This window comes from Lichenostomus cassidix, chromosome 12 (genome assembly GCF_008360975.1).
Source record: "Lichenostomus cassidix isolate B80296 chromosome 12, HeHo_3.0, whole genome shotgun sequence".
NCBI classification, from domain to species: Eukaryota; Metazoa; Chordata; class Aves; order Passeriformes; family Meliphagidae; genus Lichenostomus; species Lichenostomus cassidix.
The window spans coordinates 8,400,892-8,428,696 of NC_139493.1; the positions used below are offsets into that span (position 1 = coordinate 8,400,892).

At 45.7% G+C, this 27,805-nt stretch overlaps 2 protein-coding genes across 4 annotated transcripts; one reads left to right on the forward strand and one right to left on the reverse strand.

Moving 5' to 3' along the window:
- Window positions 1–1,731: 1,731 nt before the first annotated feature.
- ACOX2 (acyl-CoA oxidase 2) lies at window positions 1,732–18,980 on the forward strand. 2 transcript variants are annotated; one of them, XM_085072435.1, is made up of 15 exons: window positions 1,732–1,904; window positions 2,563–2,847; window positions 4,011–4,173; window positions 6,818–6,969; window positions 7,231–7,338; window positions 8,054–8,173; window positions 8,650–8,765; window positions 9,163–9,335; window positions 9,907–10,069; window positions 10,721–10,911; window positions 12,068–12,229; window positions 13,190–13,295; window positions 15,256–15,473; window positions 17,229–17,358; window positions 18,243–18,980. In XM_085072435.1, the coding sequence occupies exons 2-15, from the start codon at window positions 2,688–2,690 to the stop codon at window positions 18,303–18,305; spliced, it is 2,025 nt and encodes a 674-aa protein (XP_084928561.1). In that variant the 5' UTR covers window positions 1,732–1,904; window positions 2,563–2,687; the 3' UTR covers window positions 18,306–18,980. The 2 variants fall into 2 exon arrangements, with proteins under 2 accessions (XP_084928561.1, XP_084928560.1); XM_085072434.1 differs by having other exon boundaries at window positions 1,786–1,904; window positions 2,622–2,847.
- A 948-nt stretch (window positions 18,981–19,928) lies between these two features.
- KCTD6 (potassium channel tetramerization domain containing 6) lies at window positions 19,929–27,464 on the reverse strand. Of its 2 annotated transcripts, none has more exons than XM_085072437.1 (3): window positions 27,446–27,464; window positions 22,521–22,629; window positions 19,929–21,329 (listed from the first exon to the last, which is right to left on the reverse strand). In XM_085072437.1, exons 2-3 carry the CDS (start codon window positions 22,545–22,547, stop codon window positions 20,643–20,645), a joined length of 714 nt encoding a protein of 237 aa, XP_084928563.1. In that variant the 5' UTR covers window positions 22,548–22,629; window positions 27,446–27,464; the 3' UTR covers window positions 19,929–20,642. The 2 variants fall into 2 exon arrangements, with proteins under 2 accessions (XP_084928563.1, XP_084928562.1); XM_085072436.1 differs by lacking the exon at window positions 27,446–27,464 and adding an exon at window positions 23,202–27,206.
- Window positions 27,465–27,805: the final 341 nt, after the last annotated feature.

Consider the following 27,805-nt stretch of genomic DNA (forward strand, 5'->3'; position numbering starts at 1 on the left):
TGCCTGGAATTTCTCTTACTGACAGAGTTTTCAATACCAGCTTTGCTCTTTATCCAGGTCATGCTGAGATCTCTTCTCCTATGTACTCACTCCTGAAGTGCTCCTGGATAATTTGCTGCAGAGGAATTTCCTGTCAAGGAACACTTACATTTTACTGCCTGATTTACTCCTTATTATTGCCTCAGAAATGGCAAGTTCTGCTTTTCTTCAAGTTATTGGGTACCCTCAGATTGGCCCTACCTGAACACCCCTTCTTGGGACTTTGCCTCTGCCCATTCTAAGTATTTCTCCGTATTTAGATCATTTCATTTAGAAAATTGTCTAAAACTGCCACTGACTGAACAGTTTTGTGTTGATGAAAGCATTATACGAAACCTTGAATCGGCCATGATACTGGTGAGGTCCAGCCTAATGAAAACAGGGAAAGATGCAAAATTCTCAGCAACATAATAGTGAGGGTGTGTTCCAGCACATCACGACCAGGTGCTCTTGTGGATTTTGTTGGCTGTCATCACAGCCCCTGAGATCTCTGGGCACTCACAGGCACTAGGAGCTGAAGTGTGTGAGACACTGCTGGGTATGCAGCTCTGGTGGATCTCCAGCTCAGACCTCACTAGCATGGACTGTCAATGACCTATGCAGGCAGCACCTGAGCCTGTCCAAATATAAGCCTGAATGAACATCAGGTTGCAGAGAGATTCAAGAACAGGCTTTTTCCAACCTGTCATCCCTCACCCTTCCTTTGGGAGAGCCAGACCTGCTCACTGAAGTGCAAACAGCACTCAAGAAGCACAAGGCCAAGCACTTCTGACTCCAGCAGAGGAAAATATAAGTGCAAATGGAGAAGTCCCATGGAGCACTTCAGAAGGATGCGCTGCCTCCCAAGAACTCGTGACCCCGAGTCGCTGTGCGATGCGATGCTGTGCAGTATGGACCTCCCACAGCACATCCCTCGGACACCCTGTCGCTCTGGGAGTGTGACAGAGCGACACGGCATCTTTAATCCACCAGGGTGATCCCTAACACACCATCCCCTGCCTGCGAGACACTCACTGATTGCAGTCGGCTGCTCTCAGTGACTGCAGCTCCTCGTAGCTGCTGGGCTTGGCTCAGCAAGCTCAGCTCCGGGCTTAAAATTATCGTTACCCAAACCCGATTTTGCTTCACTTCCCATGCTAAAGCAAGCCTTCTGTAAGCCTTCTCCTTCCCTGCCAAAGCAGTTTCCAGCGTGGGTCTGCAGCGGCAGCACAAATCCACCGGTGAGCTGTGGGCAGCCGGCATCCTCTCCTGGATGGAGAATGGATTCCCCTCCCGTCAGGCTCATCCTACTGCAGCCAGGATGAGGGGTATGAGGGGGATGAGCTCCCATCTCCTGCCCACCGGGCAGCAGCAGGGACAGCTCAGACCGCCGGGGCTGAGGGCAGCACATCCCCCGTGCCAGGCTCCCTCCGGCCCCGGCACAGCACATCCCAGACCCGCAGCCCGACCCGCGGGAAGGGCTAAGGGCAGTGCCGTGACACAGCTGGGGAAACCCTGAGCGCCTCAAACCCCCAGGCAAGGAGCAGCGCCAGCCCGGCGGGTGCTGCTCTCCACCCGGAGCGGGCTGCGAAAACAACAAACTAAAATTAAAAACACCGGGAGAAGGGCAGGGTGTCACTTCGATGACGGAGCTGGAAGTGCGATCTCCAATGCGCCAGCTGCCCGAAGAGGGCTCAGAACAGCCCTGTTTTGCAGCGCCGAGCGCTGGGCGCTGTGGGATTTTCCTGCCTGCAGAGGTCAGCGCTCGCAGGAACACCCGCGGCCGGCAGCGGCCTTGGGGACAAGGTCCCCGCACAGGGCTCGGGGGCCGCGGCCCAGCAGGCAGGCAGCAGCCGGACGGCTCCACGGAGCACGCCTGAGACGAGGTATGTGGGGGGCTGCGTCTGCAGGGAGCGAAAGGAAAAGCATTTTCCTCACGGAAGAGGAAGCTGAGGCCGAGGCGTTGCCGGCGCCGAGCCCCGCGCTGCTGTGAGGGCTCAAGGGCAGTGCCGGGCTGCCCCAGCCCTGAGGGCTCGCCGCGCTGCCCCGAGGCTTTCCTCTCTCCAGGAAGGCACCTGGCATTAAAGGCCTGAATGTCAGAAAAAGCAGGAATTAATAACACATTTGCAATGGTTTCCAGAGTTTGTGTTTCTTGAAGTAATGTAATGTTTGGGAAGGCAGCAGCTTCTTCAGGGGAAATATCTGATTTATTTTCCACACACTGGTGTCCTGCAACAAGTCTCGCTAACATGGGGTTAGGAATTAATAGAAAGCTGAGTCCCAAGGACAGAGGCAGCACAGGCAAAGCCATCAGTGCCTGTGAGCCCTGGGCCAGAAACTCCCTTAAACATTAACAAGGAGTTGTGACATATTTCAGCACTAACTTATCACAGAGTATTTGGGACAAACCAGGAAAAGAAAAGTATTTTATGTTTTAAAATATGTCATAAAACCTGCAGTTTGAGTTCATTAAGGTGCCATAAATCTCCACTGTCTGTTGCAATGACAAGATAGTGCCTAAATATTCACGCAACCCCTGTGCAGATACAACACCTTGGCCAACCTACCAAAGCCACTCCTCGCTGTGCCAACACCTCCATCAGGCATCCACTGACAGGTGCCAGTGCCAGAGGAGCCCCATCCCTTCCCAGAGCAGCACAGCTTCCAGGATGGCTCTGCTGGAGACCAGCAAGTACTCGCAGGGCTCTGTGCTTGCCAACGTGAACCCCGACCTCGCCAGCGAGAGGCAAACAGCCTCCTTCTGCGTGGAGAAGCTCACGGCCCTGCTGGACGGCGGCGTGGAGCAGACACGGATACGGAGGGCAGTGGGTGAGTGACCCTTAGTAGGCTCTGGTGGGGGCTGGCACAGGCCATGCCTGTTTCCTGCTGCTCTGCTCCTCCTTTGCAGCATGGTGGGGTTTGTGCTCCCAGGCATTTGCTTATCACCCATCTGTTAAAAAAGTGGGAGTGTGGAGCTGGAGTCTTCTCTTCGTGTAAATCAATACGACTCCTCCGCAGCCACTCCTGCTGTCTGAAGCTTTTCCTCCTCCCCGCTCCCATCCCATGTCTCTGGCAAGACTGGTTAAACTGGAATACAAGAACTGAGGGTCGAGCATCCCTGTGCAGGCAGAATGCATGTGGGGGCTGGTGCTGCTGTGCAGAGGTGCACATCACGTGTGAACCACAGCCAGCTTCCCTTCTTGGCTCATCGGGCTCATCCAGGTGGGGAATTTCTTGCGTGGGTTGGCTCAGCGAGGCTGAGCTGCTCTCACTCATGATGGGTGTGCCAAAAAATGACTGTGTGCTCAGAAGGAACAGGCAAAAACCTTGTTGTCTCAGTAACTGCATCCATATTACACACTTACCAAAGGAAAACAGCACAGCCACTGGGATCACCCTCTTCACAGTGCCACTGGAGTTCAGTATAACCTTCCACATGAAGAGACTCAAGGTTTTAAGGCACAATGGACAAGGGTAGTGTTCAGACAGACACAGAAAATAGTGACTCTGAGTTGTTTCACAGGGCAGTGGGCTGGTAGTGTCCTGAGCAAGACACTCAGCAGGCTCTGGCCATAAGCCACCTTAGGGCAAAATCCAGCTAACCACAGCCTGGGCAAAATGCAGCTCACCACAGCCCTTGCTGCCAACACAGCAATTGGAGGCAGAGGGATCCTTGGCATCTTCTGCCAAAAGTCACCTTGCCCACCCTGACCAGGGACAGTGCCTTAACCTGCAGGGTCACCATTTCCACTCAACAGACCCCTCTCTGGCCCAGTCAGTTCCCCTGCTGCTTCCCCAAACACTGCTTTTCAGTTAGGTGTGACAGCTGTGGGAGCCAGAACTGGCAAAATAAAACCTCCCTGGAGGCATCCTAAAAGTCACAACATCAGTATCCATGAGTCCAATCCTGCCTGCTCTTCCCGAGCATGGCTTGAGGCATTGCTGCACTTCCTCAGCCCCAGGAGAACCAACTCTTCTGTGTTGCTTTGCAGTGGAAGCTATCGAATCTGACCCTGTATTTAGCAGAGAAAATCAGTATTTCCAGACCCAGAATGAGAGGTACGAAGCAGCAGTCAGGAAGGCTGTTCATCTTCAGAAAAAGATGCATGATTTGGGATGGACTGAAAATGGACCTGAATATAAATACATTTACAGGTGATTTCTATTTTTTTTTTAATGTACAACTAATTGTTTGTTAAAAGCTTTGTATGCCAACAAGAATCAGCTTTAGCAAAGGCTGAGAAAGGCCAATAGCTGACAGAATAGGTTTGGATAAAAACATGCTGCAGGTTTTTACTTTAGCATCACACTTGGGAAAAGGGAGAATGGTGGTACACGACAGGGAACTTCTAAGAGAGCAGCACATGGGTACAGCGTGATAGATCATAGCAGTTCACAGTCACAACATGGTATTTCCACTTCAACAACCTCCTTACTTGTGCTGCAGCTCTCATTCCAACCCTCAGACATTTTTAAATGTATAACCAGAATTGGAAGTGGTGCTCTTTCAGTTACATTACTGACTTCTAGATAAACTAAAGGTGACATTTTGTGTATCTAGAAAACCCGTATTTTATTAAAGGGCAGGAAAAAAAAGAAAGAAAGAAAAAACTCACCTTAATTTGTAGGCAAAAGGGAATAAAATATTGTCATAATCCTTTTTTTGAAGGTTTTCTTTGGCTTGAGCTCCACATTGCAATTGCTTGCCCCTCCTTTCCCCCTTTGCTAAATCAGTTCCTGGCTGGCTGTTGCCCAGGGCACAGTATGTGTCCCTGTGGTGGGGTCACATACTCAGCAGGAAGGTGCAAATTCAGAAGTGTCACTAGAAGGGCAATGCAAGTCCCTTACACAGCACTGCTGACACTCAGAGCCACTTTTTGGCATTTCATAGAGTCATAGCACAGTTTGGGTTGGAAGGGACATTTAAAGGTCATCTAGTCCAGCCTTCTGCAGTGAGCAAGGACATCTTCAACTAGATCAGGTTGCTCGGAGCCCCGTTCAGCCTGACCTGGAATGTTTGCCGGGAGGGGACATCCACCAGCTCTCCAGGCAACCTGTGCCACTGTTTCACCATGCTCATTGAAAATGAGTTCTTCATTATATCTAGTCTAAATCCACCTTCTTTTAGTCTAAAACCATAACCACTTGCCCTATGGCAACAGGCCCTGCTAAAAACTTGTCCCCATCATATGAAAGATGATAATTTTTTATGCTGAACTCTTCACCGCCTACAGCGAGTGGAACTAATGAAGGGGGAAATGTGCCATCAAGAGCTCTTGGACCTAATCATTATATTCCCATTAAAAAGGCAGCTCTCCACTGCTCCCTCAGAACAAAAAAAATCCCACCCTTTCTACCACCCAGGTGTGCTTTTATCAGGCCCCCTGATGCCAAAGGCTGACACAGGGCCAGCCCTGTGTTGTCCTATTTGCTGGATTAGGAGCAGAGCTGTCTGGAAGGGCAGCTCTTGCCTGATGAAGCTCCAGGTGAGCACCAAGCTCTTATGACAGAATCCTGGTGCTCCCACTGCCAGGCACAGTGAATCACTCACACAATTTAAAATCCACCTTTTCAAATAGCAGCTAAAGGAATGTTATTTCTGGCCAGGCTGCCAAGGATTCATTAAGTCATTTTCTGTTAATCAAAGCAATTTCCCTTTAACTTCTTTGTTCATATTTCCCCCCCACACTGTTTCAGCATGATTAATTCTCTCTCAGGGCCAGTATAAAAGAAAGGTCAGAGTCATTTGGTAACAATAAAAGGTATGTGTGTGAAAGGGGATGCTCTTTAGAGCACTGCAATAAAGCAACGTGCTAACAGCCACTCAGCTACTGAAAACAGCACAGCCATTTACTTGTACAAGTACCTGTATCTGAGGTGATTCAACCATGTTCTGAAGAATCCCAGGAAGAGGGATACAGTCATATTCCTCATGTTTTCTTATTATTTCTCACACACAAAAAAAGTTAAAAAAAAAATTTCACATTTGCACCATGGAAATCACTGTACCCAAGTTCCCATATACAGCTTCTGGAATAGTGCTTTTAGGACGTATGCAGGTGGTGATGGTGAAGGACCTGACCAGATAATAAACCAGGGATTACTTGGATGTATTTGAATTTTTCCACAAGAAAATAACATCTTAATTCAGGACAAATCCAAATCTCCACGAACCCCAGTATTGTTTACTGACAGCAATGGACTGCAAACACACAGTGAGAACTACAGCAACAAACCAAGAATACCAAGGTATTTCCCCAGAATAGGAATGGGAAGGTTCAGGAAATCCAGGTCCCAGATACCCATATGTGTAATTCAGTCTAATGTGCCCCACGGTGAATTGCCAGGGTTTGGGGTTTTTCAAGTAGGGTGGTGGTTTGGTTTTTTTTTTTCTTTTTAGTTCAGCCTCAAAATCTGACTTAAATAATCAGGGGGAAAAAATCCTGTGAAGTAAAACAAAAATACAAAATGCTCACAGAGCCTCAGGAGCTTTGGAGCTGGGCTGTGCTTTTAGCTCAGCATCTGCTACTCAGAACAGATAATTCCTCCAAGAGCAAGTGAAATAATGAGCAAGCAACACATAAGCAAACTCTGTTATGAAAGAAGAAACAAAAGCAGCTTGGAAGGGCACTATTCCTGCAACACTGTGCTGATGCTGGGTGCTGGGCAAGGTATGACAAGGCAGAAATCAAAAGGCAGCAGGTGGTACTGTCTGGTGACCACTGCAGTGCCACTGCCTCATTCATCACATGCCTGGAACTTCATCCCCTTAAAAACACCCCTTGTGCCCTCTCTGCAGGGCACTGTCAGGAGACGTTGCATTCCTCCTTCACCGCGTCTTCATGAGAAGTATTTCAGTGCTGGGCTCTGACAAACAGATTGCCAAGTGGATTCCTCTCGCCACCCAGCACAAGCTCATTGGGAGCTACGCCCAGACTGAACTGGGACACGGTAAGGCTGCAGGGAAAACAGCATTCCTGTAGGACACAAGGCTGCAGCCCAAATTCTCATGGGAATTTGAGTCCAAACTATCCATCCTTGACTGGGATGGGGGTGGTTGGGTTGTCATACATGGTTCTCGTCAGAAGGGTAAACCACAAAACCCTGATAATACCCACACCAGTCTCCAGGGATCCTTCACATTCTCCATCCCTGTGATACAACAGGACATAGATGCATAGATAGATATATTTTTAATTGCTTTTTTTAAAGGCACTTATCTTCAGGGTTTGGAAACAACAGCAGTCTTTGATACTGCTACTCAGGAGTTCATACTGAACACACCAAAGATCTCTGCCATGAAGTGGTGGCCTGGAGACAGTAAGTACAATACAAAATATTTTGGTTTTCCTCCTTTGCCTCCTTCATTTACTCTATCTGCCCTGCTTAAGCTCTATGTTTGAGGGCCCAGGTGCTAGCCAAGGACTTCAGTAAGAGATGCATTGATAAGCAAGTAAGGGAAAGGGGATTGTCCAAGTTCAAAGGCCACAAGGGAGCCACCATCATCTACAAAAATCCCTTGGGTTGCAGGCTTAAAAACATCACTCAGGGAAGCTCTTAGTTCTGCAGGAATAAATCTTCTCTTCTTCGTAAATAATACTCAGACAACCAAAAACGGCAGGGAGGTCATCAGCATAAAGGATTCAAGTCATCATACAGTCTCAGCATAAAGGATTCAAGTGTGGAATTCTTGGCTCCCTTCAGGAAAGTATTTCACAGAAAATAGCTGGAGTCACTGCAACAGCCACAGCACCTCCCACTCTCTCAGCACTACATGAGCTTTAACTGCTTTTTTTTCTCATATTCTGATACAAAACTCTTAATCCAAGCCTCATGGGCAGCAGTAGAGGCAGAATGATGATGCAGCTTCTGAGAGCTAGGAGCAGTCTGGTTTAGGTTTCCAGCACCTGTGGCTCACTCATGTACTGATCCATACCTTAGACCCAACACATAATTAGTACTGACCTCTGTTAACTGTGGAAGTGTTTGTGCTGTACCTTGTCTTAAAGGAATGGGGCTGTTTTTCTTCTCACAGTGGGAAGATCAGCAACTCACACAGTGGTCTTTGCTCAGCTGTACATCCATGGGAAGTGCTATGGCATCCATCCCTTCATTGTGCAGATACGCAGCCTTCAGGACCACTCACTCTGCCCAGGTAAACAACCCCAGACACTGCAGCACTTGTGTAGCTGCTCTGCTTATTTTGCCTTTAAGTGTTTTCTAAAACACTGGACCCAGGGGGAGTTATAATTGCCAAAACCAAACCAAGACAAATACCCAAGATGTAGTTATCATTAACCCCAACCTTTTGATGTGAAGGGGAATTTAACATATCCTCAGCCATATCCACACCAAGCCCTTGTCATAACCAGAGGCCTGGGCTGCTCTGAGCACCTCTGCATTAACACCTCAGTTCTGACCCCAGCCAACACAGGCCCATCTGTCAATAGATCATGGAAACAAACTGCCACAAGGCATTCAAATGCCTGTTTCACCCCTCAGACAAGATCACCCATGCCAGGGAAGAAGCAGAGCTGACCATGCCCTTCTTTTGAGGTCCCCATCCTCACACAAAATGGGGAGCAAAAAGTTCAAGTAGAAGTAAGCAGGCTATGTTTTCTCCTGCTGCAGGTGTAACTGCAGGAGACATTGGTCCCAAAATGAATTTTGAGCACATTGACAATGGCTACCTCCTGCTGAAGAATGTGCGCATCCCCAGGGAGAACATGCTGAGCAAGTTTTGTGAGGTATGTGTGGGCTCACATCACAGACTCACCGTCAGACCCTCCTTCCACAGCCAGAGAGACAACAGAGACCTGTCTAAATTTGGGACAAAAATCTTGCTTTGAGTGTCGGCAAGTCTCGGAGGTTTTATCAAGGGCAGAAGGTACCTGAATCCTAAATGAAAGTCAGTGCCAAGAATTCCACATTCAGAGGCTGGGGATCATGGGGCAGGCAGAACCTACCTCTGCCAGAAACAGTAGGAGTTTGTCTTTTCAAATGGATATCTTTCACCCATCATACGTTAAAAGCATTGCTTGCATTCAGTGAAGGATTTTTGTGCCCATTTATTCTGTGCACAATGATTACACAACCACAGCAGTACTGAAGAAGGCAGCATCTGACAGCTTCTTTCTACTCTAGGTTCGACCAGATGGCACCTATGTAAGACAGGGGTCACAGCAGATTAATTATTTCACAATGACGACAGTGCGCATTTCCCTCATTTCAGACGAGGTTCTGACACCCCTAATGAAGGCTTGTACCATCGCCATCCGATACTCCGTGGTTCGCCGGCAGTCCAAGTTAAAGCCTGGGTAATGCCATGGATCCCACTGGGAAGGGGACTGTACACTGTGTTCCCCACCCCAGTGTGTATTTCTTCTGTTCATCTTATCTTTCAGCCCATCACTGGCTGATTTCCTGGCCCAGACAGGGCATGATAAACACGCTTCCCCATTATTTACATTAACGAGCTTCAGTCAAAGTACAAGAGAATGTTTACAGTTCTTTCCAAGATAAGTTTCATACTTTGAATAGGTCAGTGGCTCACACAGGCAACTTATTTTTTTATAACTGGCCTTCCCCTATAATTCCATAACTCAGCAGAATCCAGACAAAGTGAACAAGTTGCTGAATTCTCATTCCATAGCATCCTACTAGTGGATGCAACATTAAAACACCTTCTAACACTGTTAGGCTTTTCTGGGTTTGTTTCTCCAATAGCTCAGCAAGCTGGGCAGATTTGCTGCCATACCATCAGCTCAGTCCTGTTCACACACTGCTGCTTGGTAACGAAAAATGCCATTTTCATTCTGCAGCAGGTAATGTAACAGTACTTATGCCCATGTCCACACTTCCCCTGTTTCATCAGCTGTCTTCCAACAGGGAACAAGAAGCAAAAATCCTTGACTACCAGACTCAGCAAGAGAAACTGCTGCCCCAGTTGGCAGCAGCCTATGCCTTTCATTTCACCAACGGCTACCTGCAGGAGCTATTCAACAGGGGATACAGAGAGATCCAGAGGAAGAACTTTGACATGCTGCCAGAGGTGAGATGCAGCAGGATTAGCTCATACACCTCATCTCTAAATGTTAAAGTATTAGCAAACTGGACAAGCATTCCTCTCACCACTAAAGAACTGGAGAAAAAGGAAGCACTAAGAGTTCAAATGACGTGTCCCAGGTCCACAACCAGTCAGCAACAGCATTCACTCTACCGCCCTGAAGATTTTGTTTTGGGAACTATTGCAGAGTGAAAAGTCCTTGAAAAGCTTGCCCATTGGCTAAAAACCTCGTTCCAAGTAGCTGGTGGCACAATGTGTTATTACACAACTTCATCTACAATACGCAAACATACCCACTTCTGAGCCAAAACCAAAAACGTGACTTTTTAGACAGAACAGAATATTTTGCAATTGGGTGCTTGAAATGAAAACACACTCTGAACAAAGGTGGCCTAAGCCAGAACTGGCTGAGAGAAACCAAAAAATGCATAAGCTGACCACAGTGTGCCCAGCAGGAGCATGTGCAGCATCCCGGGCACATACCAAAGGCCAGGCTCAGGGAACTCGGTGCTACCACCATGCAAAGGAGGACCTGACAGGGATTTCATGCCCAGAAATTGCACAAAATTTAATAAAGGAACTTACTCTGAGGATTCCATCAGTAACACTTTGCCTTTTTCTCTCTTTTGTTAACAGCTCCATGCATTGTCTTCAGGTTTTAAAGCCGTGATCACTCAGCACTGTACTGCAGGAGTGGAGATCTGTCTGCGGGCCTGTGGGGGTCATGGTTACTCCCTGCTGAGTGGACTTCCTTCCTTGTATACCAAAATACTTGCCTCTTGTATTTATGAAGGTGAAAACACCATTTTGCTGTTGCAAACTGCCAGGTAACAATTCAAATGTGTTCATCTAAAAGCCTGCATTTATTCAGTTCATTTATTCAGTCTCTACCACTTCTTCTCCAAAACCAGTAAAACCAGCTACTCCTTTCTCACAGCACCTTCTAAAAATACAGCTCAGGACATAAACTATTCATGTCTTCAATCTAACAGGCATGGAAGTGTGTGGGAACTGGATTATCTCTTCTATTTTTGGTTTGGGGCCATATGCAGGTGCTGCTCTGCATAACCTCATTTCCCTCTTTGCCTCATATTGTAGCAAAGGTATTGCTGTGAGAGTTTTGTGGTTTATTTTTTTAGCAACCAATATAACAATGGTACAGTGTAACAGTATTGGTAAAGTGAGGTTGATTCAGGGAAAGCAAAGTTGTTGGATAATGAAAGTGGATGAGTCATGCTCCAAGAACATCACTTTCCTCCAAACACACAGACTGATGATTATCCAGAGTAGATGAAATACAGGAGAAAGAAACTACAGCTGCTTGAACTTTTAATTATGTATGTTTTTACTAGAAGGAGAAAAACAGTGCACTTCCCAGGGTCAGAGTGACCACATAGCTCTGTGCTGCCATGCAGACATTTTTGCACTCATTACTGCTTCTTGCAAGATCAACAGCAAGGTCAAGAGAAATGCTGTACCCTTTTAATTCTAGACCTGGTCAGTCTAGTCCATAGCAGAAGTACCAAAAATCTAAGGGAGTGGGGAATGCTCCTTGTACACCCTCACCAAGAAAGGTTCTCATGTATTAACGTAGTATGTTGGGGATCACAGAGGGTAAGACCAAATCACCATTAAAGGTCCAGAGCATTGAGACTCAGGTTGCAAAGTTGATAATGTATCTAATCACCACACTGCTGAGACTGCTAATAGCCACAGCAAGTTTCTGCTGAAAAAATTATCATTGTGAATTGCTGTAGTATGAAACAGGCAGACAGGCTACCCCTGAGACCCATCACAGATCAGGTTATTGCGAGTAACGTGCCAAACAAAAAAGGGCATTACTTGTTCAAGTCCTTTCTGGGCCACTGACAGGATGGGTCACACCTTGCTGCTCCTCACCTGAGCCCACTTTACCTTTTGCATGACTGTTTGCTGTGAGGAGATCACCACCATACCCTGCTCTGACTGTTACCGTCTTCCCAGGTTCCTGATTAAGTGCTTCATGGCAGTCAGTACTGGCCAGACCTTGCCACCATCTGTCACTTATCTGGCTGCAGTGAAACCCGGGAAGTGTCCAGCCAAGAACAAGTTGGATTTTCTCAGTCCAGATATTTACACTGAGGCCTATCAACACGTGGCAGTCAGGTCAGTACAGAGGACGGGAGACAGGATTTCTCTCTTTGACATCAGAAACGTCAATCTCAGCTTCTTCCTTGCTTTAAAGGGAGGTAGAATAATGTAAGTTACACAAGGATTGGCACCATCTGTTCTTGAAAGAGAAAAGGAATGCTACACAGGATTAACAACCATGTCAGATGTTCAGTATGAAGCTTTTACACTCATAAGTTTTTAAGCCATGTGCTACCAAACAGCTACATTCCATAGAGTTGGTGGCACTATTAAAGTAAATCCCAGACCACAACACTGAGTTGCCATCCAGTAAAATCTTTATTGGATCCTGAGCAATTCTGTATAGAATGTTAAAATTTCACATACCTGAGAAAGTGATGTTTGTTTCCAGTTTACACCACAGCAAGCACAGAGACTCTCATTATGTCTGTAGCCTTTCAACTACACATTCAGCAACTCAACACAAATAAAAATGGTACCATGAGTGGTCTGAGAATTATTTACACAGTTATGGGCTGTATAGCTGTCACCTCTGAAAACCAGGTAAACAGACAGGTCTACTGTCATTGAAACAGCCACTTTTCCAAAAGCTTCAGTATCAACAGGAACAGGATTTGAATCCCTGTGTAGAAAAGGAGAAGCATAATTTAACAGCAGTCCAGTATTACTGTCTGTTTTGCAAACTCTCCTTACACACACACACAACCCCAGAAAAGCTCAGCCAAACCCCTGGTAAACTACCCTGGAAGCTGAGAAGGCAAAATCCTTCAGTACCAGAGTGGTCTGGGTTCTTCTCTCAATTTGTACCTAGATTTTACATAAACTAAGTTCACTCATACTAAGTATAGATACCTCTAGATGTCAGAAATGCCAGTTTGCCATTCAGTCACACATGACTCCCAAGTGCAAATTCATGCATGTGGGATGCTACATTCATTCATATACAATATACTTTATGCTTTTTCAATTTTCCAGGCTCATAAGCAGCACAGCAGCAAAACTACAGGACTTGATTCAATCTGGAGTCAAAAAGCACGATGCATGGAACCAGTGCACAGTGCAGCTGGTGCAGGCTGCAAAGGTTAGTGAAATTTATCTGCTTATCTGATGTTTGTCTTTATGATACAATATGCAACAGAAATGGCATGATTAGTTTAAAGTCTCTGTGCTGTGTACTGTTTCCTGCTGGCATCTAAGAGATATCACAGAGGCCATCACTGTGGTCTGCATGGTGGAAAAGTTGTAGTAAGAAGCAATTAGTGATCTGAAAAATTTGCTGTCTGAATAGGCCAGGTAGAAAAAAGACTAGGAGAAATAAAGGGGAGAAAAAATGAATTCAAAGTTATGCTGCCACTACTGACAGAATCAGAGCTCCCATATCCTGCAACAAAAACCCACCATCTCCAGCCAACACTTACCTTCTTGTAAGAATCCAGTGTTTCTGGCTCCCAGAAGAGTCTTCCCAAAGCCACTCCACTGAAAGCTGGTGGAGTCACAGCAAAGGGTGAAACATGCCTGGTATTTCTTCCATCTGCCGCACTCCCAATGAACTGCAGGGAAAAGAATGAAAACCAGTGATAAGGGCAATGTTAACTACTGCTGAAAGAAAAAATCAAATTAATAAGAGATGCTTTCAGCTTAAGTAGCATTGAAGCAGCAGCATTTGTTCCCCAAAACAAGGGTGAGTTAGTACAGAATTAAGCAGAAAAGAATGCAAGAGGGGAGAAAAGCCCTAAATATTAATGAAAATTAAACCCGTTGATAGTTCTGTATCTCCAAAAACCAAAAAAATGTTTAATATGCAATTAAGTGCAATTCTTCTACAGTTATGGTGAAGGTCTTCCTTCCTTCCTTCCTTCCTTTGATGAGGAAAAGAAGATTTTGAAACAGATCCATGACTTAATGTAATGTCATTAACTATTTCTAAAGAGCCTAATATATGCAAAGGGCTGGCTGTGCTATTGTCAGTGGTGCTGCTAGACTCTACAGAAAATGGGATCCAGGCCCCCAGAGTTTCTTAAATATTTCAGGGACAGAAAGGTCACCCAAAGCCCTTGAGTTTGCCCAATAACCTTAAAATTTTGATATACTGGTGCCTTCTTGGGGCTATTCTGTATTTATTTCTTATCCACACCTTCCCTGGAGACTCACCCACACATCTGGCATGGCAACTCTAACTGCTGCCTGCCAGCTCTCAGCTGAGTGTCTTAGACACTGGGCAGACTCCACACAGGTTAACTGTTGAGTAGCCACTCCACTTCTCAGGCAGGTTCTGGAGTCCACACTGGCCTCCACTACTGCTGCTTCACTGTGCCAGCAGGAAGGGCTGCAGTGCAGGTGTGCCATGCTTACACCCACAGCTGGAGGGGAACTGTGTAGTGGGAGTGAACCCACACATATCCCAGCACCACCAATCACCCACAGCAGTGTCAGCATAGCAAGAGTCACCCCCCAGACAGGTGGGGCCTAATTCATCTGCTCTGGACCTCAGCTAATATTTCTGTCATTTCTGGGTCAGAGACTCTACTGGTGTCTGACCCAGAAATTACCAGTTTAAAACCACAAAGGTGGGAAGTAAATTTGGTTGTTCTGTGACCATGGTGTTTCCATGGCTGAAGCCTTGTACACACTGATCCCAAAGAACCATGAGCCAAAGGTCTTCAACAGAAGTTTTCTCCTGTTGATGTACAACCAACCTTCACTTACTAGCAGTCAACACAAGCAGATTCCAATGTGTTTCCTTCACACAAACTCTTTGGGATATTCATCAGATGCATTTAGAATAAGTACTATCATAATTTCTGAAGCAGTTTTCTGGAGTTTACAAATACCACAGTGTTGACTGTTTACACATTCTGTCTTCTGCTCTCGCTGTGAGCCATGAATGCAAAAGGCCTGGTCACCCAGCAAACAAAGGATACAGACTGGAGAAGTGCCAGGGAAATGAAAAGGTTTTATATTCTTTGCAAGAACATTTGAGTCACTTGGCCTACTAAAAGTGTTTTGAGGTGCATTCACTGTTGATTGCATTTGTTTTCCAGGCTCACTGCCACTACATTGCAGTGAAAAACTTTGCAGAAACTGTGGAAAAACTCGAGACCAAGGCTGGCATCCAGAAGATTATGAAACATCTCTGTGACCTCTTTGCACTACACGGTATCTTCTCGAATACAGGAGCCTTCTTGCATGATGGATACACATCTGCAGCTCAAATGGACATGGTCACAGCATCCTACCTGGACCTTCTGGCTGTCATTCGGTGAGCTGCTCTGGCTGGACACACACAGCTATGCAGTTTGTGCCTGTGATAGATATAAAAGGGTGCTGCTGTACCTATGGCAACATCTCCACAGTCAATTTATCTCATTCAGTTTTTATTTTCATTGCCTGGCAGCACTAGAAATTGATTGAAACATTTACTCAGAGCTTGTTTTCATGGTAAAACAGACCCAAGTGTCCAGCTCCTCTGCAATATTTAAAGTTCTGTAACATGAAATCTTAAATTATAAATGAAGTCATGAACATTTTCTACCATTTGCAGTAGAGTGAAAGCAGGAAAATATGTAGTCAGAGCACACTGGCAGGAGGCAGCCACAGCAACCCATCACACATTACAAAATCTGCTTAAGTCACAGCTAATACAGCCTACTCTGTTGCCATGGCTGAGCTGCAACTGGTACCCAAACAATCCTGCCTACAGCTACTTCAGATGCATCTGCTCATCACCATCTATCACTAACTCTGTGAATTCTGAGTTATGTTAAGGTTTTCACTTACCACAACACTCACAGAGGCTTTTTGACAAAGGGTTCAGCTTTCACTACTCAGTGCTGATTGTTTAGAACATGCTAACTTACAGTGCAGGACTTGCTACTGTATGTAAAATTCGACTTAAGCCACCTAGAGAGAAACAAGAACACACCATAAGCAAGGGCTGAACACAGCTGAGCCAAACAGCAAGGCTTTTCAGAACTGATAGCAGAATCTGAGTTAAGTGATAAGCTTAACATAACATTTTCAAAAGCCTAACATATTGTTGTCTTTGGAATTAATTGCAACTTCTGTGTTAGTTCATGCCTTGTTAACAGGATTCAAGAATGTAGTATTTAAATATTTACAATTAGTAGAAAAGGATACAAACACTTCCTGGTCTGTAGCAAAAACCCAGCCTTTCCCAAGCCCTCAAACAGTCCTTCCCCAAAAGGAACTTGAAGATGCAAATGCCAACATTTGAGCAAACCACTTTGCATCCTGGTACCTCAGGTGTGAGGTACAGCCAGCACAACTTCCTACACCCAGGATGATGGGAGGATGAAGAAAAAGAACCATTTCCTGCTTAGGAGATGCTGCCTGTGCTCCAGCTCTCCACAGTCAGACTGGCCCCTGGACCAGATGGGCCCTTTGAGTGGGTCAGGGTTGTTTTGCTCCTACAGACATGAAGAGAATAGAAGACCACAACACCTTGTGAGGAGGTAATAGAGATAGTGAAAGGTAGATGAAGGTTGGAGATCAGCAAAGCAACTTCACATCAATCCGGGAGGAACCTTATTCTGTTGTGTAAGACACATACAGCATAAGAAAAACAAAACAAAAAAAGACAAAAATCAAAAGAACAAACTGGCCGAGACTGGTGAAAAAACATCTGATATGAGATTGTGTCCTGAATTAGAGACAGAGCCCAGGTGATTACAAGACCCTGCAAACACCCACTCAACAGTGTAGACAACTCCGGGCATTAGTAGACCACAAAATCTCAACATTTTTAGGGTTGAAAGGGACCTCTGGAGATCATCTAGTCCAATTTCCTTGCCAAGGCAGGGTCACCTAGAGATGCCTCTGAGAAATCAAAAGAAGGAGGATTTTACTCCCAGTAAAGACAAGAAGGAAAATAGGCACAAGCTTTCCAGACTGAGAAACCTGGGCAACTGACTTCCAAGTTTATCTTTGATTTATTTTCCCATCTTGCCAAGCAGTACTCTCTCAGTAACAGGAATGTCACTCCTGTGCTCCATAGGAAGGATGCTGTACCACTGGTGGATGCTTTTGACTTCACAGACAAGAGCCTGAACTCAGCACTTGGCAGCTACGATGGGCAGGTTTACCAGCGGCTCTACGAATGGGCTCAGAAGTCACCCACCAACCAGGTAGGGATCGATTTCTGCTGGCCAACTTCCACAGCAGCCACAGCAGAAACTGCTTTTCTTCTAATAAAAGCAATACAGATAAGTCAGGAGCTTTTAATTCCTTGTAACTCACTTGGAACAACGAGAGCTGCTTCAGTCATCCACCCATAGTCTTAGCTCAAACATTTAAACTAAAAATGGGTTACAGAGTAGGACTAGAGCTTGTACCAGAGAGCTGGACTTTCATGTGCCACCCACATGGCTTTCGTTTATAAACTTGTGTCACTGAAGCAGCATTGTAGAGAATAAGCTAAAATAAAAGTCTATTTACATATTATGAAACAGCATTAAATGCGGGGTATTTTCTATACACTGATACTTTCACTGGGGCAAAACTTGGTTTTTTTAATAATACGTTTAACCAGAAAGACTGTAAGTGTTAGACAAGGCAATTTGATCCATCATGGTCTTTAGCATTTGCTTTCTCTTCTTAATTTATGCATACTGTGCAGAAATGTAAAATTCCGTGTGATGTAAATATGTATTGCTCTGTTTGAAAACTCATTTGGCCTTGAGTGAGATTTTTACTGTGATAATCAGCATCCCTTTGAAATCCTATAGCTGAACACAAAATTTGCCTTCAGCAAACAATCAAGTCCAAGCATATTTTCTGAAGTTAAACAGTATGCTGTCCCCTTTGGGATGAGTGTTGCGTGCTGGTTATGAAGGACAGCACATATTATAGGGAAAGAGATCTTGCACATAGTTGAAGTAGCTGGTGGTTTGTTGGTTGGTTTTTTTAATAGTCTAGCTTTCTGTATTTCAGAGATTGTTTTTAAGAAAAAATTATAGCCTCTCCCTTCTTAATTGCCATTAATTCCCTTCCACATTCTCTTTCTGAACAGATGAGCCCAGCCTACGAGAGGTATTTGAAGCCACTTCTGCACAACACACTATCAAAATTATGAAGACTGTGTTCCAAGTGAAGGGCACACATTTCCTCCTGTTCTTTGTGCAGCAGTACATTTATGAAGCATCAGTAATGACTAATCAGAATTAATAATCAGTTGCTTACTTGCAGTTACAACAAGTATGAAAGATTCTCAGCCAGCCATTTGCAATTAGACAGACGCCAACAGTGCCAAGTGGTACCCACTGCTGTGACACCATCTCATCAGGAATGGTCCAGGGTTCACTGTTTTCCATCCCGGAGTGCCTTGAGAGCATCAAAACTCTCTCATTTGGCTTTCTTGCTCTTTTTCTAAATCCACTATATGATGATTAGGGGAAGAAAAAAAAAACCACCACCACACTATGAACCCTCTCTCAGTGTGTTGTAACTACACAGTGCCTTAAAAAAAACCCCAAAAAATCAACTTTACTAAACAATCCAAGGTGAAATTATGATCCTTGGTTTTTAGGAACAAGTTGTTCTCTTTGATCAGAAAGTATATTAGAGAGTACATCTGTTTTGACAATTAAAATAGCTCTTGATTTGCTCAGTACTGGAATATTCCTGCCTAATGAAGATGCAGACAAAGCTAATGCCAGCTCCAGTCTGCAGAATTTACCTTCCCATTAATAGGGCTGGTCATACTGTCTTTCTATAAATCTTGGGTTCCAATAAAGTGTATTATTTGGAATACTGCTTCTCTAATTATTATACTTCCTAATTATGGAAAGGGCAGGCTGATCCAGGCCAGTCATTCATTTGCTAGTAAATGAAGTGTTGCAAAGAACATCTTGTGATTATAATTCAATGCCAGTTAACACGGATATTTCTTACCATATCTTGCAAGAAAGAAACAACTTTTCCTGAGCTTCATCAGTTGTGCTTCTCTTCCCTCCCCTGACAGGAAGGCTAAAGCTCTCACTGCTGCCTCTTATTGCAAAACCTGCAATGTATGAACAGGAAGAGACAAAATATGACAGAGAAATACCCCCTGAGACAGGCCTTTAGAGTCAGAGATGGGATGGAAAGCTCCCATCTACTTGGGACAAGAACTTCATGAGAGAACAGGATCCTCTCCACAAAATAGATACCAACTCCCTTACTCCCAGCTGCAATCAAGTTAGAGCATAACCAGAAATTCTATTTATAACAATGACAAAGGGACCAGGATAAGTGGAAATGTCTGTATGAAATTGAGTATAGCCACAGAACTTGAGTGCCTTGACTTGAACATCACCAGAAAATTCTGCAGCTAAAATTATATATATATTATACATATATATAAAGTCACTAGATAAAGTGCTGACAAACCAGGCAACGCTCATAGCAGCTCCAAGTATTTAGGCTCTGTTTTCCCTCCATCCCTACTCCTTTAGCCAGTACAAATATTTGCCATCTTTCTGTCAATCTAAAGCAGTTTTCAGAACACAAGCTTTGTCTATAATGACATTTGAATCAACTGATTAACATAAAAAGGAACAAATTACATCATTAATGGAAGAAAACAGGGCCCTACCAGAGTACCCAAACTATTCTGCAGCACAAAAAACCAGGATTTTGGTGGGGCTTTTGTATTTGGTTGGTTTGGATTTTTCAAGTATGAGAGTTCTAAAAGACAAAAAGAAAATACAGAACAGTATTTTGTATTTCACATTTTTATTAGCTTCTTGCTGGCAGGCATTACACTTGGGAATAATATTGCACCAGGCATTAAAAATATGAATTCTACCACAGGGACATTTTGCATTTGGAATCCAATATAAATATTTCTAATCATATTTCCATGGCTACAGATAATATTTGGTTGCTTGATTTATATGCATAGAAAGAAACAGTTGTCATAACTGTAAGAAACTGTACTTATCAAGTACTTTTAAAGGGTGGGATTTGTTTTTCTAGAATATTACAATACTGTTTATTGATTTAGAAACTAAATTAGTCTACACAATAGCAGCTTCTCCCTAACTGCATTTTAAAATCTTTTTTGTTTCTTGCTCCCAGTGTCATAGCATTAGATGGATTAGAAACCATTTAAACAGAGGTAATTTTAGCACTTTGAGTCGAGTCAGAGAATTGTGTTAATGACACAAAATACCCTATTGTACTAATTCTTCGGACTCCCTCTTTCAAACAGAAAGGTGTCTTGACTGAACAGGCACATGCACGGTTTTTTTTCTGAACTGGACAAAAGAACAGAGCTGCTAGAGAATGAAACTCCTCCAGTCCTCACTGATAAACAATAAATAGTCGTATAAAAAAAGCCCACATTGTTGCTTAGTCAAAATCCAGACTCTCTTGGGTTTACTGTCCAATTAAGTTGCTAATCACTGAAGTGGCTCCTGCGGAGTCAGAATCAGTCATCTGTTTTCCGTGCCAGTCTACAGAAAGTCCAGTTGTGCTCCACTGTGTTTTCGTTGGCACGCTCGCTCATGTGATGGACCCTGGTGTTCCTGATCGTGAAGCCTTGCTTTGTGATGTACTCCATGAGGTGCACTCGGAGCGACACTTCCTGGTGGTAATCGCACGGCCCAAAGGTGAAGGACACCTGGCAGTCCCTGGTGTCCATCATGTGCTTATTCCACTTGGTGAAGTGGTTTGAAATGCCTTCCAGTAGTGCATGGACTTTCGTCGTGATGGTGAGCTGCGTGATGATCACAGCCACCGGGTTGGAGTACTTGGAAAGCTTCCTGGTGCTGGACAGCTCCACCACCTCCTCAAAGGTATCCACAGGATACAGCGGCTTGGGGTCATTAAGACACTGAATTAAGGGTTCAATCTGATAGAAGTCCGCTTCCTTCCGGAGCAGGTCAAACTCCTTGAAGTCCAGTGGCAAAGTGAGTTCTGAGGTCCTTAAAAAGTTAAGAACATAACGGAAAAGTGGTCCATCTCTGTCAATAAAGTAATTGCCCTGAGAGTCCCTGGCAGTGGGGAAGTCTCCCCTGAACATGGCCCCGAGCATTGAGTCAGGATATCTCGTTAGAGTTGTGAGGGAGGTCGTATACATGTGTCCACCCACATTTAGCGTGACTGGATCAGTCATCTAGAAAGAGAGAAATTGCAGAGTTTATCAAGCCCCAACAAGAAGATTCGATCACCTCCCTGTCACATACGGCAAGCACTGCTGGAAAACTGGAGAGAATCACACTTCTCCCGTTCAACGCCTCTGAGGGCTGTTCAAACCTGAACAAATCCAAGCCACCTAGCAACGAGGCACAACTGGCAACCAGACAGGATGATACTTAGCATGCAGAACGCACATTTCCAGAAATCTTAACAACTGAGCTACTGCCACAGGAGCAAGTTTTGCATTTGGGCAGCAAGTGTTTTCCTATTCTACAGATGGGGAAATGAGAACAGAGACATTTCCTGAAGAACAAGTTAGTCTGAATGAGGCCCAGCAATGTTCCTTACTTTCACAATCTGTCTCTCATTCTAGAACAAAACTAAAACCAAAACAAAAAAAGGAAAGAAAAAAATCAGCCAAACAAATTTTAAGCCTCTTTTTCTCCCTCGAAAGAGGAAGACAATGCAAGTTTAAACATAGGACCAAGAGCTCACAATCAAAATCCATGCTTCGGTTCAGAGGCTTCATTAAAACACACAAGTTTAAAAAAGAACTTTCAGCTTTTAACTCTACAAAGAAATATTTATTAACAAATTAGCATGCTGCATAGAAGAGGGGGGGCAGAGCACAAACCAATCTGCATCAGATTCCAGATAGCACACGGGGAAGCAAGAGAGAAAGGAACATAAATCCCATCTGGCCACCAACTCTAACAACCAGGACTGCGGCCAGCCAGAGAAAAGAGACATATGTATGGCAGCAGAATGAGAAGGGGAAAAAAATAAGATGTGCTTGTCTAGTTTGAGACAAGGTTTACAAGGAAAAATACTTTTCTCTATAAATAAAATGACTAAGTCTTTAAAATTATAAGCAGAAAGCACAAACTATTTTCAGCCTTTGTGTTAGGAAAACAGTAACAGTGAGCTCCAAAGCATCAGTTCAGTCCTGGCTGACTGACTCTAGGAAACATGAACCTGGGCACTCCCCACAAACTGCACAGGAGGTGCAGCACTTCAGGGAAGGTGAGTAAGCTGTTGTAAAGCTGTTTTAACAAGCATAGTTCTCCTTCTCTCATGACTGAAGCTCTGGATCTACACAAGGCAGATCTGGAAGGTTTCTTGCTGCCAGACCTCAGAAGCCCAGTTGTAGTGCACAGCACACACTCACCATATATCCCCAGTCTCCATTATCCATCTGTTCAAGTGCTTGAACTGTGGTATTCCAAGTTTAACAGAAGGCTGCTGAAAGGATACGAGATTCGCCTCCTCTTATCTCCCTGCAGAAAAAAGCACACACAAACACAGAACAAAACATGGCAGAGCATCAGTACCTACAAGAACACCGAGGGGAATGCTTTCCAATCAAAGGCAGGCTGTCTGCCAGGAGAGCATTCAGCTACAAAGTCACATCAGCAGGAGAATCTGCAAACCCACTTTTCCCACCTTCTCCCATCATTCTACCCGCAGGACTGCCCCTAGAGCACACAGCAGCTGCCTGAACATCCCAGTTTTCTTGAGTAATGAAGTGCCTCTGAGGGTAATACAGATTCACAAACAACCTTTCACCTGGGAAACCACGAGTACTTTGAAAGACAGATGTCATTTTGCCAATTAAAAAGTTTATTTAGCCACCACTGAGGTCACACGTGATGGTTTATATTCGTCAACATTCCCATGCTCCAGTTTCAAACTACTCAGAAGACTAAATCAAGCATGAAAGTCAATGAACAGTAAGAAGAAAAAAACTCTCACTGCAGAATTAATAATTCAGTAGTGGAGAACTGCAACTGATAGCAAGAACATCAATCTACAGACAAAGAGTATGAATGGACTTCCCCCAGACACTTACTCTCAAAAGCAGTTTCTGTAGGGACAAGCCAGAGGACATCTAACATGTTGTCAACACACTCCAACAAAAGCAATTTGAGAAGAGATTCATGCTGTGACTTCCCAGAAGATGCTGAACTGTTGACTTGCATAACAAGGGGACTGTCCACACAAGCACAAGGCAAATCCACAGCCGCGTTGTGCAACTCGGGGAGGGGGGAAGTGAATGACCTCAGACACCAGTGTTGATTTGCCAAAGGTGGCCTGTCAACCATGTCAAGCAATGGAAGCACAAGAAAAGCACAGTCATCAGTAAGCCTTTATCCCTACCCAGAGCCTGCCTCTCTGCTAGAATTGCTGAAAATTTAGGTCAGCCTGTTTTAAGTAGGGTAGAGCTTCTCAGCTTTGTTTATTTTTACATCTTAAAAGACCACACAGTTCCCAAGACTTCTGGTCCCATCCTCTTTACTAACAAACTTCAACACGCAGCCACCCAGCTAAAGGCAGCACAAAGATTTAGCCAAGACAGAGTCCCACATTCCAAAACAACTGAAGGTTCACAGTTAATTCCCAAACAAAAAAAGATAACGTGCCCTTCTCATTCCTAGGAAATGAGGTTGGTTTCATTCAGCACAGAACACAGCAGCACATCCCACCCCTCCATGCTCTGCTGCCTTGCCCAAATCCACAGCCTGGGTACAACAGTGTGCCCAGCAGCACAGCACAGCCCCAGCTGCATCTCAGGTGGATTAAAAAGAACAAAATCAGTGTATGAAAATAGTGAGGTCAGACAACAGACAGCTAAGATACAGAACAAGCCATACCAGGATCCTGTTTTTACAAATTAGAGACAGAGAGTACATTAAAGCACACCCCCCGACAGCAGATAAACCTGGAACACCAGCTCTTTTGCCAACCTCTGTAATTATATTTTTTAACTGCTCACAAATCAAGAAGTGAATTCTATCAGGGCTGGTTTTCTTTTTTTGAATTGTCACTCAAGTACAGCTTGTAAACTTTTAACAATAGACCAACCTTTTAAATTCCAGCACTTAAAGGTGTTAATTCTGATCAAGTACAAGACCAGGATAACATGCAGATGCATTAAAACCTTATGAGACTGGTACAGGTTTCTGATAATCACTTGAAAGTGAGATGATGCAGCCAGCCAGAAACCTCACGAGTAATCATGACAGAAGAAATCTGCAGTCTTAATAAAATTAACTCGAATTACATATCCAGAACATTTCCAAGACAGAGAGAGATGTCCATCAGTGTTACTTTAACTGGTGAATATGATGTTTTTTGGGTCAGCATGTAAGTCCACTACAGATGAATCAAAACTTCCTCAGGGAAAGAAAGAGATGACACTGCAAGCCTGTGCAAAGGCATGAATTAATCTTTGATCACAGCACTGCTGTGTAACACTGGAGTGAATAATTTACGAGAGCAATTATCTGAAACAAACCCAGCCCTCAATATAGAAAGGGCATGGAGAAATCTCAGTGACCTCTGTGTAAGGACCCAGAACCACGAGGCACACACAGACCTCCCTGGCAAACCAGTGCTGGACCAAGATGTGCCACACGAAGGGATGATACCAGGAAGCCATCCTAAAATGCCCAAGTGTGACCCTAACTCTCTGCTGCTTCCCTGATCGGCCTGGGAGCTCTGAATTTCACAGGTGAAAGTAGCTTAGCTTGGGTACAACCTGAGCTAAGGACTCAGCAACCACATCACAGCAAGGCTGAGGACAGATACTCTTCGTGACATGTGCCCTTTTAACGATGCTTTAAATTTTCCTGAATGGAATACAGTGATCATCAGAGGGGGTGGGCAGACACTCCATCCATCCCCCAGCACAGGCAGCCTCAAGCCAGCTCTGTCCTTGTGTCACACACCAATGGACTGCACACAGGGACAGCCTCACCAATGGGCTACTCCTGTCCAGACAGCAAATAACAGCTGACAAGCAGCCATATCCCGAGGCAGCCTACCTTTGACAACCATAAAAATATTCAAAGTGAAATTCAGTCAGACAAACTGCTGACACAGTTTAGCCAAACAGGATGTCCCTCTCTGGTGGGAGCAGAAGTGCACGGTTGGTGTCAAACCACAGTCCTGCTGTCGTGATGCTGCTCTGCGTGCAGGGAGAAGACACACAGCAGTGACAAGGTCACTGGGGCTCCTGCCACAGCCCCACGCAGCCAGAACTGGAAGGGCACAATGAGAAACAAGAAAAGCACTCAAGTCATCACTTTATGCTCGACACACCAAACTGGATACCTGCATTTATAAATGCTCACTCTTATTTCATATGTTATGACTCAGAGGATTACAAAGCTGTTTATCAGCAGCACTGCTGCAACAGGTAGCGCCACTAACTTCAGCAGGGCTTCTCCCAGAACAGAGCTGCAAACCAGTTTGCAAGCTGAAATTCAAAGAGAGCAATTAAGAGTCAGATGAACGTCTGCATCTGTGAACACACAGACACACACAGAGACACACACAGACACAGGAGGCTCAGGCCAGGGCATTTGCACTGCTGGGACTACAGGCTACCCACCACCCCTGGAGGGAACCCAACACTGGTGTAACACGCAGTTACTCAAAAGAGGAACAGAAATACACCTACCAGTTCTAAGTCAAGAGGCACAGACCACCTGATTTGCTCTGAATGTTCCTCATCTAGTTTTCCAACAAAAGAATTAAGGGATTCACTCACGGCAATAGTCTTTCATGGGCAGTTTGGTATCTATTATAGCATGGGCTGTTTAACCTCAAGAGTTACCTTTGATTTCTAAGTCAATAGAGAGGTGGAAGAAATTCTGGCAATGCTAACTGGAAAATGAAAAAGAGCGAGCAAAGACTCCAACATACACTTGGCATTTCAGCTACTCACTCCCTTTGTGTGCTCCCAGCCTCTCACACTTAGATCTCACAACAGAAGAAACTCCATCCACCAGCACAGTTACGCTGTGCAGGGACAAACTCTCCCAGAACATTTAAAAGGCAAGTTCTTACTGTAAATTATTGGTGACTCACCTGAACTGATGAACACTGAGCAGCACCAGTGCTGACTGTTCTCCACCAAACTACAGCAAGCTGACAGTCTGCAGAGCAACCCCTGAGCTCCAGCTCTGTGCTACCCTAACCAGAGTGAGGAGGAGCATTCTCCAAACAACCAGTTACCAGATCTTCTGACAATTCAGACCAGCTTCAATAAAGAAAGCACCTACTGCCTTCTACACAAGGCAAGTTTATAATGACTAAGGCAGTTTATTAAAAGTTAACTTCGTTCTTGCTTTTCTTGAGTTGTTTTTTTACTAATACTCAGCCTTTACCTCAGGCAGGACGGAAAAACGCTCACAACAGCCACTCAGCATTTTCACTCCTTTATGGTTAATTGCTTCGCTATAAATTCCAAGCTCCTGAAGTTTCCTTCCCTCCCCCGAGGAGCTCTATGACATCCTGTTTTAAGTCCAGATTCCAAACCTTTATTTAAATTGCTTCTTGTTGGAAGAGCCCATAACCCAGCACAACTTTGGCTCTCCTCTCAGAGACCCAAAGAAAGACTCATACCCAACCTGGTCCTGCTGAAGCAAGCCAGGACACCCAGGTTTGCAGGTCCTGTGATAATGATTAGGTTTTATCCATGTATTTTACTTCAGTGACATTAACCGGTGTTTTTCCTGTGAGGAAACACATCTCTGAACATTTTGGCAGCGGGCAGGTGTCAGAAGCATCCCAGCACAAACATGGACCAAGGAGCCACAGCAAGATGGGGCAGAAACCCCCCTGAAAGCCCAGAGAGGGGCTCAGGGCTTCAGCAGGAGGCGGGAAGCGCCCGTTTCCATGCCACAGGAACCAGCGGTAAAAGAACTCTCCACCGGATCGCAGTGATTCAGCAAAGATGCTGGAAATTAACCCGTTTTGCCTCTCTCCTCGCAAGTGACCCGAGAGCCCACGGCCTCACCCCCACCCCGAAACAGAGTGCCAGTTCTGCCTCCCTTCCCCGTGGGGCAGCAGCACCATCTCCCCTCCCCGTTCATGGCAAAGCCCGCAGGTCGCAGAGGCTCCCCGCCCGGAGATCACCGCCGGGCATCCCAGCCGGGCATCCCCGCCGCGCCCTGCTGCAGCCCGACGGGACCACCTGTGCCATCCGCACCCGAACAGGGGAGCCGCTCCCCGTGCCCGGCCCGGCACAGCCCCACAGCCCGGCCCTGCCCCGCTCCCCGCTCCCCGCTCCGCGCCCGTCCCGCGTACCGCGCTCCGCACCGCGCCTCGGCCCCGCACCGCCCCGCAGCCCCAGCCGGGCAGCCCCGCCGCCCCAGCCGGGCAGCCCCGCCGCTCAGCCCCGCGCCCGGCCCGGTACTCACGGGCGCAGCTCTGGCGCTGAGGCGGAGCCCGGCAGCAGCGGCGGCAGCGGCGGGGACTGTGCCCGAGCCCGGAGCGGAGCCGCCGGCGCGGGCGGGGACGGCGCGGGGAGTGTCCTGGCGAGCTCCGCCCCGGCGGCCGGTGACGGGGCGGGGCGGGCGGGCGCTGCCGGCACGCGCGTTCCCGCCGCCCTTATGGCCGCCCGGCGGTGCGGGCGCGTTCTCGCGGCGCTGCGCGCGCCCGGCCGGG